The sequence below is a fragment of the Megalopta genalis genome, chromosome 18, assembly GCF_051020955.1.
Source record: "Megalopta genalis isolate 19385.01 chromosome 18, iyMegGena1_principal, whole genome shotgun sequence".
NCBI classification, from domain to species: Eukaryota; Metazoa; Arthropoda; class Insecta; order Hymenoptera; family Halictidae; genus Megalopta; species Megalopta genalis.
In genome coordinates, this window is record NC_135030.1 from 1458765 (window position 1) to 1478581 (window position 19817).

Consider the following 19817-nt stretch of genomic DNA (forward strand, 5'->3'; position numbering starts at 1 on the left):
CGCTTTGTCTCGCTCTCGCTCCGCCTCACTCTCGCTTTGTCTCACTCTCGCTTTGTCTCGCACTCGCTTCGCCTCGCTTCGCCTCGCTCTCGCTCACGCTTCGCCTCACTCACGCTTTGTCTCCCTTCGCCTCGCTCTCGCTTTGCCTCTCGCCCTCGCTTCGCCTCACTCTCGCTTTATCTCGCTTCGCCTCGCTCTCCCTTCGCCTCGCTTCGCCCCACTCTCGCTTTATCTCGCTACGCCTCGCCTCGCCTCCTCTCGGCTCAACTTGCCTCGCTTCGCCTCGCTCTCGCTTCGCCTCGCGCATTACCTCACCACGCCTCGCCCTGCCGCTTGCACAGTCAGCCAAAGACGAACGGAAGGGAGAAACGATCCGAACCTTCTGTTCGTGCAGGGCCGACCGACCATTGGTCAATTGGCAGATTGACCTGTTCTTACTATCCTCGTAAACTTTCATTCATACATTCGCACGTGCCGTTTGAATCGACTCTCCGCGTTACCGGTGTCGTCCAAACAGGTTCTGACCGTGCCACCAATTAACTCGACGATTGATAACATCGTTTACGAAATTGTTATTAAAATTGCAGACTATTTAAATCGTGTATATTTATGCATGACAACAATTTGAAACGTTCTGATCGATTTCTCTTTTACGCTTGAATCTGACAAACTCAAGCTTAATTTTTGTATGTCGTTGTGAGGTATCGCAGATTTTAGGATTAGGATTACTATTGCAGCAACGGTTCGACCACGTAAATTTAATAAATTCAATGAAATCGAATTCAACGAGACGAGAATAGTCGGCAATAGAAAAATCGAATATAGAACTAACTCTGAAAAATTATATGTAGAATGTGCCGCATAAACTTTAATATTAAAGTTAATATTATATTATATTATATTATATTATATTATATTATATTATATTATATTATATTATATTATATTATATTATATTATATTATATTATATTATATTATATTATATTATATTATATTATTATATAAACTTATGTTTATGCAGATCAACGATATCGTTGCTAATCATTAAATAAAGAGTTAATCGATTTAATCTTTTCCTTACAAAATTTCAAAACATAATTTCGTTTCAGTGGCAATATTACTTTATTTTTGCAATATCCTGATACGAAAGCAATTCAATGAAATTTTCATTTCAAAGTTCTCCGCTAGATGATAATGTATGCAAATAATGCAATGAGATTAGATAATAAAATACAGGAGTCTCTGACTGTAATTACAAATTGAAAAGAGTTAATAAAGGAAACGCGTATAAATGTTTACATTTCCAGTGTTTACAAGCAGAATACCAGCGACACATCTTGAAATTCACGTAAATTATTAACATGAATAAGATGGAACGCGAAACGCAAACGAAATCGAGATGACACCTCGTCCAAGGAACCTTTCGTTAATTGTAAGTCAACCACCCTCTTCTCCTGCGCCAGGCTTAGATGGCGCGATACAGCCAGTCGGTGCAAAGCAAATTCGAAGCGGAGCTTCAAACGAATACATCCAACATCGACGTTTCGAAGGGAAGACGGATCGTCTCTAAAAATTTCTGTACACAAGCATCTTTCAACATCACCGAGAAAACGGACGTGGTTTTATTGACAGTACGAAAAAAAGGATGGCAATGTCAACTGAAAACAGGTTCTTGCTTCTCGGAGAAAGAGAGACGAAGAGGGTAAGAGACAGATCAAAGATCCATATTCTTGCCCCATGTTAATTATTTTCGATCGATTGTTCAACGATCAAAGGCACATTGTTTATTCATCCGAAAGGGAGCTCCGATCCTTTTCTAACCGCTGGCAAGTCAACATGATGACTCATTTCGACAGATCAAATCTGCGGAGGACAAGAGGCACAGTCGCTATTATTCGTGGTGCCATTGTAAGTCGCGGTGCCACGCTTCGACTTATTCTTTACGATGACCCGAACGAAATCCATTCTTCTTCCGGACGCATATCTATCGGATCGAAGGGGAGCATCGCGTTTACCTTCGCATTAACGTCCCCCTGTTCGGGACACCTTTATACCATTCATCATGCGCGAGAGCAGGGCTCGTTGATGAATGCAGATAACGACGTAAACATCGGGACGATTTGAAAATGAAATTTTACTCTTCTCTTCTCTCCGAGCCCGGCTTCGTCGCGTGAAATGCTACGACCATAGATAGCACTCGCTGCTCTTCTTCGTCTCCGCAAGAAACTGTCGGAATTCTTAACGTAAGTACGTCACGTATCCAGTGCGAACGATTGTCATAATCGAGTACGGAGTGTATGTATGTATATATATATATATATATATATATATATATATATATATATATATATATATATATATAATTCATTATAATACTCGTATTTCTTTGTACTTTACTTTAATTAGTTAATTATTGGGTTGGCAACTAAGTAATTGCCGATTTGTTCAATGAAATGAAAAGTTTCTTTTTACTTGGAACGAAGTTTCATCTGTAATGTATTTTCCATTTTGTTCGATGACCTTTTGCCATCTCTCCGACAACTTGAAAATTCCACGCTCGTAGAAAGTCTGATCCTTTTCGGCCAAAAACTGAGTTAAGTGAGATTTTACAGCGTCATCGTCATTAAAAGTTTTACCACGAAGGGAGTTGTCCAGGGATCGAAATAAGTGGTGATCCGATGGCGCGAGATCAGGGCTATATGGTGGGTGTAACATCGATTCCCAACCAATATCCATCAATTTTTGCCGAGCGGACAAAGACGCGTGCGGCCTAGCATTGTCCTGCTGGAAAATGACACCTTTACGATCGACCAATTCTGGTCGCTTTTCCTTGACCGCTGCATTCAATTTGTCCAGTTGCTAACATTCACGGCTAATAAAAAATAACATAATAATAATAATAATAATTTTATAATGTAACGTTTACGGATATCATAAAAATGGGAGTGAGAGACATCTATAACTGAAATCGGCGATTACTTAGTTGCCAACCCAATAATAAGCGTCGATGTTCAGACTAGAAAATGCGATTGCCAAGTACGATAGCTGAATGAAACATTAACGGAACTTTCTTCTTGTATGTATAATGTCATAAATATTTCAAAATTGCTTTAACTACAGTTTCTGAATCCTCAACTGCCGAGATGAGGTTTCCAATTTGTGAAACTTCTCACATTAATGATCACTTGACACGAGTTGTTGGGAATGAAATTTCAACAACTGCTTTTTACGATGCGGCAGCTAAATTGGGCTTGAACGTTTAATTCCGAGGAAAATGTGAATACGGTGGAGCAGGGCTCGGCGAATCGGGGTAAATTACTTCGCGTGGGGTACAAAGATAGACATAGAAAATTTTCAATTCCGAACAGAGCAGATCTGTCCATATTTTTGGATGTCGAAAGCTGCGAAAGCTTTGTAAATTGCATACAAGGAGGCAGTAGAAAAGTTGCTGATCTTTGCAACAACATACCTTTGTGAACATAAATTTTCCACTTCAATGAAAATAAGAACAAAGCTGAGAATCGATTGGACCCAAAAGACAGGACTCCAAATTATTGACATCAAAATGTAAAGTGAAAAGTGTAAAGGAAAGCGGTCGTAAAGGTGTCATTTTCCAGCAGGACAATGCTAGGCCGCACACGTCTTTGTCCACTCGGCAAAAATTGATGGATATTGGTTGGGAATCGATGTTACACCCACCATATAGCCCTGATCTCGCGCCATCGGATCACCACTTATTTCGATCCCTGGACAACTCCCTTCGTGGTAAAACTTTTAACGACGATGACGCTGTAAAATCTCACTTAACTCAGTTTTCGGCCGAAAAGGATCAGACTTTCTACGAGCGTGGAATTTTCAAGTTGTCAGAGAGACAGCGAAAGATCATCGAACAAAATGGAAAATACATTACAGATGAAACTTCGTTCCAAGTAAAAAGAAACTTTTCATTTCATTGAACAAATCGGCGATTACTTAGTTGCCAAGCCAATAGAATACACTTTTTATAATGTATGTATATTATAAAATATCATGAATCTAGAGAAGAGACAATATCACGAGACAAATTTGAAAAATGGGAAGCAGTGAATAGAACGTGGCATTCCAATTCGCAAAGTTTCTGCAATTTCCACGTTTCTTACAATATTGTTATTCTTAGAAATAGCATGGCAAATAGCATTAGCTTAGAAATAACATTCTCAGAAATAACATGACAAAAGGTCATCGAACAAAATGGAAAATACATTACAGATGAAACTTCGTTCCAAGTGAAAAGAAATTTTGTATTTCATTGAACAAATCAGCGATTACTTAGTTGCCAAGCCAATATTTTTCACGCGGAAAAGCAAAGATCAATCGATTAACGCGGCCGGACTACGGGCAGGCGAATTCAGAACGGCTTGTTATGAAACGACAGCGATCTGTGGCACGTTAGTTCCAACCTCAATGGCGGTTACAGGTTACCTAGGGCTTCCTGCGGAAATGGCCAATATACTCCTCCGACCTCCAACTCACTCAGTCACTCGCTCACTTGGATCACTCCTGTTTGGTGTACCCCGTACCCATATGATCGCCCTGTCGCTCGACACGTACTCGTTACGGGTCATCATCGTGATCTATGCGCCTACAACAAACGTTACATCCTTAATCTGTCCTAGCCGGCTAATTCTACGCTCGTGCTGAACGAGAAAGTTGACGGTATTCTCTATCTGTATGCGGACCGGACTTATTTCGCGCCGCGATTAGAGCCGGTTCATCTCGGCGAGACACGGAGACCGTGATTTTGGTACGACGATCGAATCAACGGCAACTGATTCGAGAATAATTACCTGCTATTTCGATATTCTCTGAACGGATCGTCTAAATGGAAGAAAGTTAATAGGAGAAGTTTGCTGATCCAGCGTTCAGGATTTCAGCATGAAATTCAAAAGAATGTGCACAAAATATATTTGTGATAATGCTAACCGTTTGCACTCTGAGGCACCGCTGAAAATTATTAGATCCCGAGCCTGAATGGGACCGTTCAAATTTTCAATTGATTCTACGGGTAATAGTTATTTTTTTACTTTTAACTTTTCTGTTCTAAGACAAGAGCCGTAAATCCACCGAAACTTTTACTCCAACATGTATTTATGCATAAACAGAAAATTTTTACTTTTTTTTTTAAATGAGAAGAAGTTCTAGTTGGACAGTAACAGGTTATTCTACTTTGAAAAGGTTAAAGTAAATACATAATGATTCTTTATTTTGCACAATTTTTCTTTCAATGTAAGCGTACAATAAAATAAGCACAACAAAATCACGACTTGCTTATCCATCTGTATTTATCCTGTTTTCAGTTCCTTAAACAATACTAAATACATTGAAAAATAGTAGAAATATTTACTTGAAAATATCTGCTGTTAAGAAATAAATGTTCCTTCCTTGAATTTTTAAAATTGAACTTTTAGAACAGAATTAAAGTATTCGTGTGAAGTTCAATTAAAACGGAGAAAGAAGTAATTCAGAAGTTAAAAGTTTACTGAATAACTTATGTTTATAAAAGTTTGCAGTTAAATTCAAGGACTTGTTCGAAAATAATATTTACATTATCAAATTTGTTTGCACTAACTAATGACTGTTAAAAGTAAGTAACTGCTGAACGAGTGACTCGATTTAATATGCATAAAATGCACTAAGTCATACGAAATACCGTAGATCAGAAGAACTGTTTTAGATGTAGAGTTAAAATGGCTTCGAATGGTTAAGAGGGCACGCTGAGGGTCGCAAGACAGCAAAGATTTTAATATTACGGCAAATAATAATAATATTTAAATAATAATAATATTTAAATAGTAATAATATTTCGTTACAGTTATGGTGAGATTTCTTGATTAATTATACAATTAAAAACGATGTTTCGAAGATGTGATCGACAGAAAACGTGAATTAACACGCGCCCTTGGTTCGTTGCTTGTTTTGCATACAATGCAATCACTTCACAAAGGGAGAATCTTTTCTTGAAGACGTCTAGACGAATAGCACAGGGCTTACCCCGCTTTACACGATACGGCAACTATTCGGCTCTATTAGGCCAATAAAGTGTATCAAAGAGGAGGAATGCGCCCCGCGTCAATCGTAAACGTAACGTCAGTTTGTCAGTCCGTGTACGGTGCTCGAATATGCGGGGTGCGGGTGGACGGTTAATTTAGATTGAACCGTGCATTGGAAAAGAGGGGCGAGAAGGACCGGTTTTAAAAAGTCACAATATTTTCAACTTCTCTGGGAAATGAAACACAGCTCGAAACTTTTTCTTTCGAAGCGAGACACAGTACAAAACTTTTCTCTCGAATTCGGTATCCGAATAAGCATTCGTGACCATTAGATTGCGAATTTTACGAGAAAATGAGTAGGTAACATTGAAAGCATATAGTATTTTCAAAGTATTTCAATTGTTAATAAAACAAATACTTTAAATAAATATTTAATTCAATATTATTTATTCAAATATTATTATTATTAATATCATTGTTAATATTATTATTTAATTCAAATATTTAATTGTTTATAGCTCGTAACAACGTTAACCAATTCCTTAAATTTTTGTTAAATTTATTGTATTTTATTAAAGAGTATTGAACTCAGATCAAAAAGTTGAATAACGTAATTGTTTACATCTTTTTATCGTTTCACGCAGTTGTAGTTTTCGCAAACATGTTTTAGACATGGTTTAATAAAGCCAATTTGAAAAAATTTATTCCATTTTAAATGTATTCCGTTCAGGTACTTTTATTATTGCTCGCTGTATCTCCAGAATATGCATACCACGATGTGTCCACGAGGTTATTCTGTATACACAAAATAAACAGAGTTGTTACATAATATATTTCCTGTGAGAGTTTTTGTTCAAAACATATACAATTTAAAACAGAACAATATGGCATCTAATTTGAAAAAAGGAATTCTTGCAAATTACACATATTACAACTTTCGTAATAATTATTTATCTACAAATATGTGCAATGCATTTACATCAGTTTGTACGCATCAGTTATGTACATTGCATCGGTTAGCTACTACAACTACGGTTGTAATAAGCCTTGCTTATGCGTGTATTGAAAAAACAAATATTTAAATTTAAAATAATTATTCATAACTAATGAAACGTGCAATTATCCGAAGAACAAAGGTCACCTCGACCAATCCTGTATAGTTTTCTGTATTTCTCGATAATTGTTATCATTATCGGGCATTAATTACGACTCAACTGGTGTTCTAACACTCGATCGAATGTAACACCTATTTATTAATTTAAAAGCTTCTTAATATTTTTTTTTAGTTCAATCGATATATATTTGTATTAAAAATTATGAATATAAATTAATTGTGAGTAGTTTGATATTGATGATGATATTACATTACAAAGAAATTGGCGAAATATTTTTTTAAATTCCTAATGAAAATTAATATATATGTTATAATTTTCCATTATTATTAAATTATCAATTTATTAGTCGCATTTTTTCCTATATATTCCTTTTATGTGTTTCAATTGAATAAATACATAACACTGATCCGTTAATGAATCATAGAATTAATCCTATATAGATTGAATGTTACTACTGTAATTTACCGCTAGATGACACTACCTCCTGGCTAGCGTTGCATATTTATGAAAATACACGTTCTGTAAAAGACACGTTCAAAACCATGATCTCTAGTTGCAATTGAAGATAATATTTCGTCAAATAAGGAGAAAATGAAATAAATTTAGATTCAAGTTAAGAAGAAAATTAGAGTAAATTTAAATCAAAATTTGGAGGAACAGTTAAGGAACAATTAAAAACAATTACAGATTAACAATGGGGAATTAAAGAGCATTTGTTTAAGCTATCGCACATTAAGTTAGAACAATTTTTTGAATATTTATGCCAATTGATAGTTGGCAGCCATGATTGGCATGTGCTCCTAGTTCCTTATATATTTGTTTATTCAAAATTCATTGTTTACTGACAAAATTGTCGTGCATGGAAAATTGAGTAGTTAGTTACATGAAAAGAGCAACGCTATGATAAGTCATACAGCATGTTTTATGCATCATTTCAGAAATTCCGTATTTTCAAAAGTCCCCAGCCTCTCGTAAAAGTCACTAGGCGTTTCAAATAGTTTTTTGGACATTTCTCGAAAAGGATAAGATAGAAATGAAAATTAATTGGTGAGCGATTATGGACAATTAAAGAGCAATTTTTGAGCTATGTTTCATTAATATTGATTACTATCTTGAGCTAGCTTCACACGAATATATTTATGTACAATCTATCAATAAACATAATGTAAAAATATAAAATAAATCTATATCTATCTTTTGTTTTTAGACCAACTTAAACCTTAGATTGGCACGAAACGAAATATTTAAATAAATGTATATTGAAATTAGTTCAAAATTGGAAAATTTTTTAAATTACAGAGGCAACCATGTGGACTGATCACATACTATGAGAATTTGTTCAAGTAATCCAAGATGGAAGACGGTGACAATAAAGCCGATGTTGGCCTGGATAAAGAGAAAAAGTCGTATGCCGGAATACCGGAGGCAGATTTTGTCGTAAGTGTAATGTAATAATTAATCATTCTTATTACATTTTATTATAAAATTATTATTATCATGAAATTTTTGTATATTTAATTTTCATTTTGTTATAATGAATGTTTTTATGATGCGATAATCCTTATGATTTTTGATGGATACTTCTTTTAAAAAGAAAAAGAAAATTAATGTCAGAGAATTTTTGTTTATCACTATATTTTGTAAAAGAAAATATTTCATCGTTTAGACATTTTTATACCGCGAACCTTATATGGTTATAAAAGAAATAGACACCATGATATTTAAATTATCTGTGAACCGAACGTGTCGTTTAATATGTAATTTTTTATATTACAGGACGATGTCGACGCTTTCATGGCAAAGCCGGAGAATAAATCGGCAGATAAAGTAGTGCAGATGTTGGATGAAAATCATAGTAAATATAAATTCATGGAATATAACTTGGTTAACAAGAGGAGACGGTTGAAGGCACAGATCCCTGACCTAGAGAGAGCTCTAGAAATGATCAAAAAACTTCAATTAGAGAAAAACAACAGCAAAGATTTAGAAACACGATTTCTTTTGTCTGAACAAGTTTATGCAAAAGCTGTTATTCCACCTACTGACAAAGTCTGTTTATGGTTAGGTGCTAATATAATGTTAGAGTATACCCTGGATGATGCACAAGAAATGTTATCGAAGAACATTGAGGCAGCAAAAAGGAATTTGGGTTATGTGGAACACGATTTAGATTTTGTCAGAGATCAATTTACGACAACAGAAGTAAATATGGCTCGCATCCATAATTGGGAAGTAAAACGTAGACAAGCAGGAGCGAGTAAAGCAACATAAATTTTTTGTTCTTATTTTTAATTTGTAATGATTGCCTAAAACCCAACAAGTAATTCTTTTAAAATTCAAACATATACAAATCCGTTTTACAATGTAGGTGATATTGTCAAGAAAAACGCCTGTAACTGGAAAACTATATCTGGAAATGTCAATGGAACAAAGAATTCAAACATGTTTAGGTTATAAGCTAGTTACACGAATATTTATGTATATTGTCACAAATATATCTGAATTCTAATTTGACATGTTGTTTTATATACTTACAATAAAGTTTTTTGTAATATTTATATGATAGTTACGCTTAATAAGTTTTGATACAACAAAAATATATGCAACATGTGAATAAAAAAAAAAATAATACACAACACTTATCATAAAAATATCGCTTACAACAAAATTGTAGTTCAACCATTACTTTCTATTTTACCATATCCTTTTGTACTTTCATTACAAGTTTATGTTACATATTTGTAGATACATTTAAATTTTCCGCAGAATCAATCTGTTATACTTTTGGTAATAAAATTAAAAATAGATTTATGATTAACGGAATGTGCAAAAAACAGAACTAAGTTTATCTTATGTCTTAAAGTATCTCCAAAAAGGTTGCTATCTCTATTGTAAGGCACATAAATTGTCGAACTTCCTGCGGAAGTCAGAAACCAGCAGGGACTAGTTCTGAGTTGTTTAAAAATTTCATGATTTAATTATTCTGCATCTTCATCTGGTTCATACTTTACCAACTTTGCCTTCAATTCGACAATCTTAGCTTTTGCTTCCATCAATTCATTTCTTAATGAATCTATTTCAACATCATTTTCTGTGATATCCCCAATTCTTTGGCGTACATATCTATTATATGGTTAAAGGAACATACGTTGTGTGTCGAACATTATTCGTTTCTATTCTTATATTTACAAAAGGATACTCTAAAGGATCATCAGGCTTTTCAGGTTCTTCATATAAAGATACAAGTATCTTCGTAAGCGCTTCCATAACACCTGCCCTTTCGAGGTACTTCCGAAACTCTTCTTTCTTAGAATCAGCAGGCTAAAACAATTAAACATACATACATATAAAACCATTTAATAATAGTAAAAATATCTACACTATAGCTTGACACAAATGAATTATGTCTAACAATTCTAACAAATATCACTTGCAATGAAAAAATTATAATGCAAATGTTTTATTAAATAAGTTTTGATAGATATTGCAAATAAGAAATATTAGAAATATTTTGTATATTTAATTCATTAATACACATTTTTACATTTCAAGTTACAGAATAGTTACCTTCACAGTAGACATTTTTTATGCCGGGTTGTAAATAAACAAATATTCTATCAGAAAATTCTGAAGGTTGTTCTCTCAAATAGTTTAATGAAATTTTAGCAGCACGTGCTTCTCAAATCATACGACGATATTATAAATAACTAATGAATCACGTTCAGAACAAATGCTATATCATATACGCGATTTTTAAAACAATGAATGTATATTCTATGCTTTTACCGAAAGGGATTATTTATTTACTACTGTTTACCGCATTTACCATTTTATGCTATACAGATGTAAACTATAATGGTTTGTATATTTCAACTGATTTCAACTTCTTTCACAGGGAATTCTTCACTAGTCACTTTCCGTAGAAAATACAGTCGGAGACTCCCGCCTTGTCTAAAAACCGGCGCCATCTTTAATGCTTAAATACATACATAGTGTAACGAACCTAAAATATGTGCATACATAATCAATGAATGTTGTAATAAAAGAAATAGTAAATTCAATTTACACGAATGTTTAATATAAAACGAATTATAATGTATTATTTAGCGAATTCATTATAAAATGAATTAGTTGAAATAGATTATAGCAAAAATTTAACCGTAAATAGAGTATATCGTAGACCGAGCAATCTAAAATGGCAGACTTTTGTTTACAATTTTTTAGCATTTATATTAACAGGAAAGAGATTCGTTAAAAAATAGTCTGAAAATATTTTGGATAAACTCGTCATAATGTTTATTGGAAAAAAAGAAGTGTTTACACGGTTGATATTGACTGGTGCTATAGGCATTTGTTCGTCCATGGGTGATCAGGGTTTAAAGTATGGGAAATCTGCTGTGTCACGTGCGATATTTGACAATATTACTCATGCAATTGTTGGTGGCCTCACTTGGGCAGTTATTTTAAACTTATTCAAAAAGTCGCTTACACAAAACTTGTCGAATATTTTTTGCTGTTTCTTCTTATCGTCTGTCATTGATGTAGATCATTTTATTGCAGCATGGAGCTGGGATTTAAACGTAAGTGATTATCATTATCTTTGTTCCAACTAATTTAGGCGGTAGAAATAATGAAATGATGATTTAATCTAACTTTCAGTTATATTTTTATAGGATGCCACACATCTGAAGAAGCGACCATTCTTACACTGTACAACAGTTCCTATCGTAATATGGACTCTTCTCAACTTGTATTCGAGCATGTTTAATCATCCAAAGTCGAGCTATTATTCTTGGATGATTTTGGCCAGTTTTTTGAGTCATCATATACGCGATGGCACGCGAAGAGGTTTATGGTTCTGTCCTATAGGTTCTACCGAGCCCATTCCTTATTATCTGTATTTATGTATGAGTATGATGCTTCCCCACGTGTTGCAATGGTTGATGATAATGCCTGCACACGAGACAAAGATTCACAGCAATATAACATTTCACAATGTAGTGTAAATAATGTAAAAACATCATCCTCTTGTATTTATATACAAATAATTGTACATACCAATCGATGAAATTCATGTATTCATTGCGCCACTAGAACGGGTGAGAATACATGATGTATTTTTTGTATAATATTTATACTTTTATAAAGATACTAGATTCTACTAAAAGAGATTTAAGAAAGATCTGTTAAATCGATTAGAAACTTTTGTTATGTATTTTTATAAATTCTTAAAATATAATGGAATTCGAAATTCTAACAATGCTTTTTAAATATACCTCTACACGTATTTTATAGAGAATGTATGCATGTTGTAATAACTACATTTTGCGGATTATTTATTATATTTATATATAATATATTATATTTATTATATATATATATATATATATATATATTATATTATTACAATATATATATATATATATATATATATATATATATAATATTATTATAATAAATATAATATATTTATAAATAAATTTATATATATATTTATACGTTCATCTCATTAAACTTGTAAAAAACCGAAATAAATGCCCGTTAAGATTCTGCAACCTGCACAAAACACTCGAGCTGTTATGTTATATTTCATTTGGATAAATTTTCGAAATTGATTTTTCATGTAGCGTGATTGATCGTCTTTCCTACAATATACATAGAATCACAACATCTCCACAGAATTAAATCAGAAAAACACAAACAATTCATTAGAAAGTATTTGAACAAATGAACGCAGATAAAAGAAGAAAAAAAAATTATTATTGCTCCGAACGGTCGACTTGTTCAAATTGTGCATGTAGGGCTTGCGTAACAAAAAAAAGACCTCTTGCGACCGCAATGTTTACAGTTCTTTTCATAGACCAGGTGTTCGAAGTAGATTGTCATTCACGTCTGCCAGTGTAACGCGTCTTCGTCCACACGCGACAGGTCCCCGACGTTTCGCTCTGTCACAAGTTAAATAACTTAACGATACCCACGTAAATCGTGGCTCGCGTGGACCCGATCGGCGAGCGCGGAGGACGCGGATACCCTTGCAAGAAGTCAGCCGCGCACGCACGTGTGTACATATACACCTACCACGGCCTGGAGGGGTTTATCAGCATTCAGCATTGCTTTGCTGGCACTGTTACACACTTTGCCTCACTCTCGTCTCGGTCTCATACAGTGCTCATTTAGCTAACCACCGATACCGCTGAAAAACGGTGCCAAGTGATCCGAGTGCCTTCTCGCTTCAGGAAGAAAGGACATCGGTACCGGAAGCGCAGAGCGTGGATATCTTCCATGCTTCCGCTTGGCTGATATATATACATATTTATACACCTGGAAACTTGATTATTTTCCGTTTACCAGGCAACGCTTAATTATCGCAAGGACACGTTTGTGCGCTTCGCCGAGGTGGTACCATTAAAATCGAACTGCATCATCGATGATCGACAGGATACAGAAGAAATTGGTCGCTCTACGTGACACGTTCTAAAGTGTGTTCGAAATACGATTTCTACATGGAGATATGTCGATTCCGTTGAATACGAGGTCGACAATGCCACGGGATTTTTGCAGATATCAAATCCGTAACGATAACGCGCTGATACCGGTATCGTGATTGTGAGCATCCAGTCCAGCATTGTCTTCGGGAGGGGTTCTATTTAGCTCTTACCTCGCTATATATTCACCATGGTGAGTACACGCCGGATTCTACTACTTTTTCTATCGTTCTACGTAAACTCATTCGAGGTCGAAATTGTCGACTGACCGTAAATCGCTCCTAACCGATATAAACCGCCGCATAGTTTCCCTCGATATACAGAGTGGCTCGAGACATTTTTCGAAGAAAAACCGAGCTCGGTTTTATTCGCGCGACAAAAAGCAAAATAATTTCATTCGGAATGCGTTTAAAGCGCAACATGGCCTCGTTCGTGGCGCGCTCGTATTATACATTTTGCTTATTGCATTTCGTTTACATAACCGCTCATTTATGTATCGATGTTTCGGATCGTCGAAATTACCGATACGCTCCAACTGTGTACATATATGTGCAATTCATGCGCGCATGATCTAAATACCGTGAAATTCCGGAATTACATGTCGCAACGTCTGTGCTCGTAGAACGCAACGGGAATAGCCTAATTCGCCAAAAAAAAATGGTACGATCCTCGTATCAAGGTCTGCAATCTCAGAACAGCCAGATAATTAAATTACTCGTTTGCTATTGCTCGTTCGTATACAGCTACCATACCCGTGTCTCCTCGAATCACCCTAAACCTGTACCTCGATCTTCTGAACAATATTATCGTGTGTAATCCTGTTTCGCGCGACTTCCAGTTTGCGATCAATTAATCAACCAAATAGTCGGCCGTTGCGTGGTTGGTAACGCGTTTGTATAAGTGCTTTCACAAGGATCGGGGCTAATCATAGTGCCATAATAAAGCTTGTTTTGTAACACTAATTACGGCCAGTCGAGCGGCCGCCCATTAGAGATGCAACTATGCGCCTTCAAGGTTGGCCTGGCGCAAGAAGAATCACAGAAAACTATGCGATGAAAGTGATTCGCGGGGACGCGTAAACAATTCCATGGGATTTGCGTAGGAATAAGCGGGAGTGATCGGGGAGCGACACATGCTCAAGGATCTCGATCGTTTGTTCCGTTCGCTCTCGAACTTATTCGCGAAGGGCAAGACGAGCCCGCAACTATTGGGTTGGCAACTAAGTAATCGCGGATTTGTTCAATGAAATGAAAAATTTCTTTTTACTTGGAACGAAGTTTCATCTGTAATGTATTTTCCATTTTGTTCGATGACCTTTTGCCATGTTATTTCTAAGAATAACAATATTGTAAGAAACGTGGAAATTGCAAAAACTCTGCGAATTGGAATGCCATGTTCTATTCGGTGCTTTCCATTTTTCAAATTTGTCGTAATATTGTCTCTTCTCTAGATTCATGATATTTTATCATGATTCATGATATTTTATAATATACATACATTATAAAAAAGTGTATTGTATTGGATTGACAACTAAGTAATCGCCGATTTGTTCAATGAAATAAAAAGTTTCTTTTTACTTGGAACGAAGTTTCATCTGTAATGTATTTTCCATTTTGTTCGATGACCTTTTGTCATGTTATTTCTGAGAATGTTATTTCTAAGCTAATGCTATTTGCCATGCTATTTCTAAGAATAACAATATTGTAAGAAACGTTGAAATTGCAAAAACTCTGCGAATTGGAATGCCACGTTCTATTCGGTGCTTCCCATTTTCCAAATTTGTCTCGTAATATTGTCTCTTCTCTAGATTCATGATATTTTATAATATACATACATTATAAAAAGTGTATTGTATTGGACTGGCAACTGAGTAATCGCCGATTTGTTCAATGAAATGAAAAATTTCTTTTTACTTGAAACGAAGTTTCATCTGTAATGTATTTTCCATTTTGTTCGATGACCTTTTGCCATCTCTCTGACAACTTGAAAATTCCACGCTCGTAGAATGTCTGATCCTTTTCGGCCAAAAACTGAGTTAAGTGAGATTTTACAGCGTCATCGTCGTTAAAAGTTTTACCACGAAGGGAGTTGTCCAGGGATCGAAATAAGTGGTGATCCGATGGCGCGAGATCAGGGCTATATGGTGGGTGTAACATCGATTCCCAACCAATATTCATCAATTTTTGCCGAGTGGACAAAGACGTGTGCGGCCTAGCATTGTCCTGCTGGAAAATGACACCTTTACGATCGACCAATTCTGGTCGCTTTTCCTTGACCGCTGCATTCAATTTGTCCAGTTGCTAACGTTCACGGATAATAAAAAATAACATAATAATAATAATAATTTTATAATATAACATTTACGGATATCATAAAAATGGGAGTGAGAGACACATCTATAACTGAAATCGGCAATTGCTTAGTTGCCAACTCAATAGTTGTTGAGTCCCACTTCCGACAGGCTTGTTCGTTTGCCCCTTTCCCGATTCGACGCATTACGTGGTCTACGTTAAATGCGGGTTGCGACATGTTGGTTCGAGGAAGTGCAAAACAACGATGCGTGACAAAGATCTTTCCACATTCTTGCATTCTCATTATGCGCCGACCGTATTGATGTCTATTATTCGGGACGTCACTGATTCTTGACATGTTCAGAATTCTTTGGATCGTGGTCATCCGGTTCGCGAGGAGCTACAGTCAATTCTAATTAATCGTGTCACCGGCTATCCAAGGTTGAGCGTACTTAGAAAGAGAGTTGGATCGACAGAAGGCGCGTTAAAGAGACGAAGGAAATGTTTGCCGGAGCACGTGGCCGATCATAAATTTTTAACGCGTTTCTTGAAACGTTATCGGTAGACCGCCGATCTTTATACGTAATAAAAACTGTTTTAGTTGATTGTAAGAAACTTAAATTAGTTGAAAATGTCACTTTTCCTTTGATAATTGAATTGTAACAAGTTGAAAATAATGTAACAATATCCTCAAATCGTTCTAAAGACCTTGCAATTCTATATTTGACCATTTCGTCATAAATGCATAAAATTCGCAGTGTGGTTATACAGGGTGTCCCAAGATTATAGTACTTCCGGGAAATGAGGGATTACTGAGGTTATTTGAAGTAACTTCTTCCTTAGCTCAAACGCGATCTGCCGTTTCGTTTACGCGTTATTAACGAAAAACAGAGTGGCCAATGAGCGGAACTGGGCTTTGCCCGCTCGTTAGCTCGCCCGCCTTGCGCCAGTCGAGCTTGCTTCTCATTGGTCAGTGTTTTTCGCTAATAACTCGTAAACAAAACTGCGGATTGCATTTTCGCTAAGGAAAAAGTTACTTCGAATAACCTCAGGAATCTCTCACTTGCCGGAAGCATCATAATTTTGGGACACCCTGTATATGAGGAATTTCAAATATCTCAGATCGTGTCAATCGAAAGGCGTTCTATGGTAGAACGAAACCATTCGACATGACGATGGCAATGAATGAGAACGATGCATTTGCGATTAACTGGCTTATCGTTATCGTCATCATTAAATCCACTTGTTCAACGTTCCAGGAAGTCGATGAGTTGTTGCTGTACTTAGCTATAGCCGGAGGAGTGGTCGCAGGAGCTTTGTTAATTCTATTTATTTTGGTGATTCTCCTCTTTGTGAAAGTGAATCGATTAGCCACCGATGGGTAAGTACACGCTTCACCGAAAACTATTGAAACGTTACCTTTTTTATTTTCTGCACGCAATACTCCACCTTGATTCCCACAACCTAGTGTAAATTCATTTCGTGAATGATCCCCCATTGAGCTTCGCTTCGAAATGTGTACACCGCGCGGAAGGCTTCGCTTCTTAATTACACTTCGTTACGAAGTATGTATATTTTTCATATTGAAAACGTTTGACTTCAAATTCTCATGAAAATTGTACGTGTCAGTTGCATAGCCGACGTTTCGTTTTGTTGGGACGAGCCACGTTCTCGACGATGTAGGCCGAAAATCGGGATATGTCACGTAAGATTCACACATACACGATTGATTGTCAAATCCACGACTTCTCGGTGGTACACGGAATAGAGAGCATTTTTAGTAATTGCGTGACTCACTTGCTTGCAACGTTGATATCGTATCTTCGGTGCGACGCGGCATGATTGTTTAGCTTATCTCGTTAGAAAAATGTCAGACGGGTACAGGAGTTAAGAGATGATTGCTCGCGACCGCATTTACTTTTCCGTAATTATTCTCCGACCCGTGGAAAGATTCACTCCGTCGCAGTACAATTGTTTTTCTTCTGAAAATGAAAGCGAGATATGAACAAAAAATATGAACAAAATTTGAACAAAGAAGAAGGATACAGGAAGTTGAAAATGAGCAAAATTTTATGATGAAAATTAAAATATGATTGTAGAAGTATATATGGAACGTTTATTTTGAAAGTTGTGCAAGTCGCACTTTCTTTCGTTTCGAGAAAGTCGAATGTTAGCAGATCCGACAATTAAAAAATATAGGTTAATTGTGCGAAGTCTGGGAATGTTTGTACTAATTTATCAATATGTAATTTGATTATATAAATTTCTTTTAGGCGAATTTAACTAAAATAATGTACAATTTCCAGGCTGCAAATGGACTCTTACACCACTTTCATAATTAGTCAATTGTAAATATCATTTAATTTCAATTTTGAAATAACTAATATCGCTTAAAATATATCTCATATTAATCCAATTTTGTTTATAAATAATAACAAGAAATAAAATAGGATCAGCATTTTTTATTTTGAACGTTAATTATATTTATATATTGTTAAACTCAACACAAGATATTTGGTATTATTAATAATTAATAATACCAATATTGTTATATAATATTATATATAATAATTATTATATAATAATACGAATATTATATAATTAATAATTATTATTAATTATGGCTACGCGATTTCTTTTACCGGCCAATTTTAAATTGAACAAAGCATTGGCATTTTTTAAGCCATTAAATACTAACTAGTTATAAACAAAAAGTTTACACTAAATTAAGCATAAATTACGTCGTATCTCATTTTTTTCAAAAAAAGGACTTACACCACTTTCAAAATAAACGGTCCATATGTCGTGCCTTCTATGAGAACTGCAACGGATTAAATCACAGTTTGTGAAAACGATCTTAGGCTAAATATTAAGTACGGGAACTACTATTGCATAATGTAGTTTTTTTTTTTTTAAACGAGACAGCGCCATTAAAGTGTTTGATTTTTTAGATCGAATCAGTTAAATAGACAAACGAGTATGATGGCAGACTTTTGTTATACGAATCCCACGATTGTGCCTGGAGAACTGCTATCTCGTCGTGGTTTCTCGATGTACAGCGGCTCGGAAAATTTTAACGACGACTATGGAATAAAGAGCAAACAACAGTATGGCACTTATCACGAGGCCCGATCGAAATTTTAAGGAAAAAGGTGTAAGTGACGTCGGCCAATAATTGATCGAGGAGTTGTCAGTTATTCCTCCTGCGCCGATTCATAAATAATAAGACTCGTGTAAATCTAATCATATCATCATTTGCCATAAAATTTATTTATCTATGCTATATATATAGTTATTTATATAAAACTTCGCTATCATTTATCGGTTAATTTAGCGAACACGCTTGAAACACTGAGGAAATTACTTTAATCGGTATACTAAGCAAAGTATTCGATGTGGAAAATTATAATTAAATATAACGACAACGAATATTATGTTACAATTAAGTTCATCTAGTATCCAATGAGTGGAGGAATGAAATTCTTCCAATTAGTACACCGAATCAACGGCAGGTGTCGCCACATGTATTAGTCTGCTTGGTATAATCGCGTGACTGTGTTCGTAGCTGGGGCATTAAAACCTTATAAACCTTATAAAAACCAAACATTAATTCTCTTCGATCGAGACAAATGTTATTCAATATTTTTTCTGATTTTTTTTTCAATTATTTATTGTACATTAATTATCTATAGTGATGGAATCCCAAAACTATGCGCCTAAAAATGGGATTTATCTTGTTATACAGCTGTGTACAATAAATATAACTATGTTACGCATTCATCTGTTTTCTTATTATTCTTACTTAATAACAACAACACTCCCGTGGAGCGACGAGTATTTTTATCATTTTATTTTATTTTTATTTAAATTTTTATAATTTCTTGAAACCCATTTT

At 35.2% G+C, this 19817-nt stretch overlaps 4 protein-coding genes across 5 annotated transcripts; 3 read left to right on the plus strand and 1 right to left on the minus strand.

Annotated features, from left to right (window-relative positions):
• Window positions 1–8424: 8424 nt before the first annotated feature.
• mgr (prefoldin subunit mgr) lies at window positions 8425–9660 on the plus strand. Its single transcript, XM_033484240.2, has 2 exons — window positions 8425–8583; window positions 8923–9660. The coding sequence occupies exons 1-2, from the start codon at window positions 8500–8502 to the stop codon at window positions 9415–9417; spliced, it is 579 nt and encodes a 192-aa protein (XP_033340131.1). The 5' UTR covers window positions 8425–8499; the 3' UTR covers window positions 9418–9660.
• A 154-nt stretch (window positions 9661–9814) lies between these two features.
• On the minus strand, window positions 9815–11131 carry LOC117228470 (c-Myc-binding protein). 2 transcript variants are annotated; one of them, XM_033484244.2, is made up of 3 exons: window positions 10973–11131; window positions 10346–10467; window positions 9815–10269 (listed from the first exon to the last, which is right to left on the minus strand). In XM_033484244.2, exons 1-3 carry the CDS (start codon window positions 10973–10975, stop codon window positions 10125–10127), a joined length of 270 nt encoding a protein of 89 aa, XP_033340135.1. In that variant the 5' UTR covers window positions 10976–11131; the 3' UTR covers window positions 9815–10124. The 2 variants fall into 2 exon arrangements, with proteins under 2 accessions (XP_033340135.1, XP_033340134.1); XM_033484243.2 differs by lacking the exon at window positions 10973–11131 and adding an exon at window positions 10714–10966.
• A 19-nt stretch (window positions 11132–11150) lies between these two features.
• On the plus strand, window positions 11151–12406 carry LOC117228467 (transmembrane protein 267). Its single transcript, XM_033484239.2, has 2 exons — window positions 11151–11726; window positions 11820–12406. Exons 1-2 carry the CDS (start codon window positions 11439–11441, stop codon window positions 12150–12152), a joined length of 621 nt encoding a protein of 206 aa, XP_033340130.2. The 5' UTR covers window positions 11151–11438; the 3' UTR covers window positions 12153–12406.
• Window positions 12407–13054: 648 nt separating this feature from the next.
• LOC117228469 (uncharacterized) lies at window positions 13055–19698 on the plus strand. The gene is made up of 3 exons (XM_033484242.2): window positions 13055–13824; window positions 17182–17303; window positions 18874–19698. Exons 1-3 carry the CDS (start codon window positions 13822–13824, stop codon window positions 19064–19066), a joined length of 318 nt encoding a protein of 105 aa, XP_033340133.1. The 5' UTR covers window positions 13055–13821; the 3' UTR covers window positions 19067–19698.
• Window positions 19699–19817: the final 119 nt, after the last annotated feature.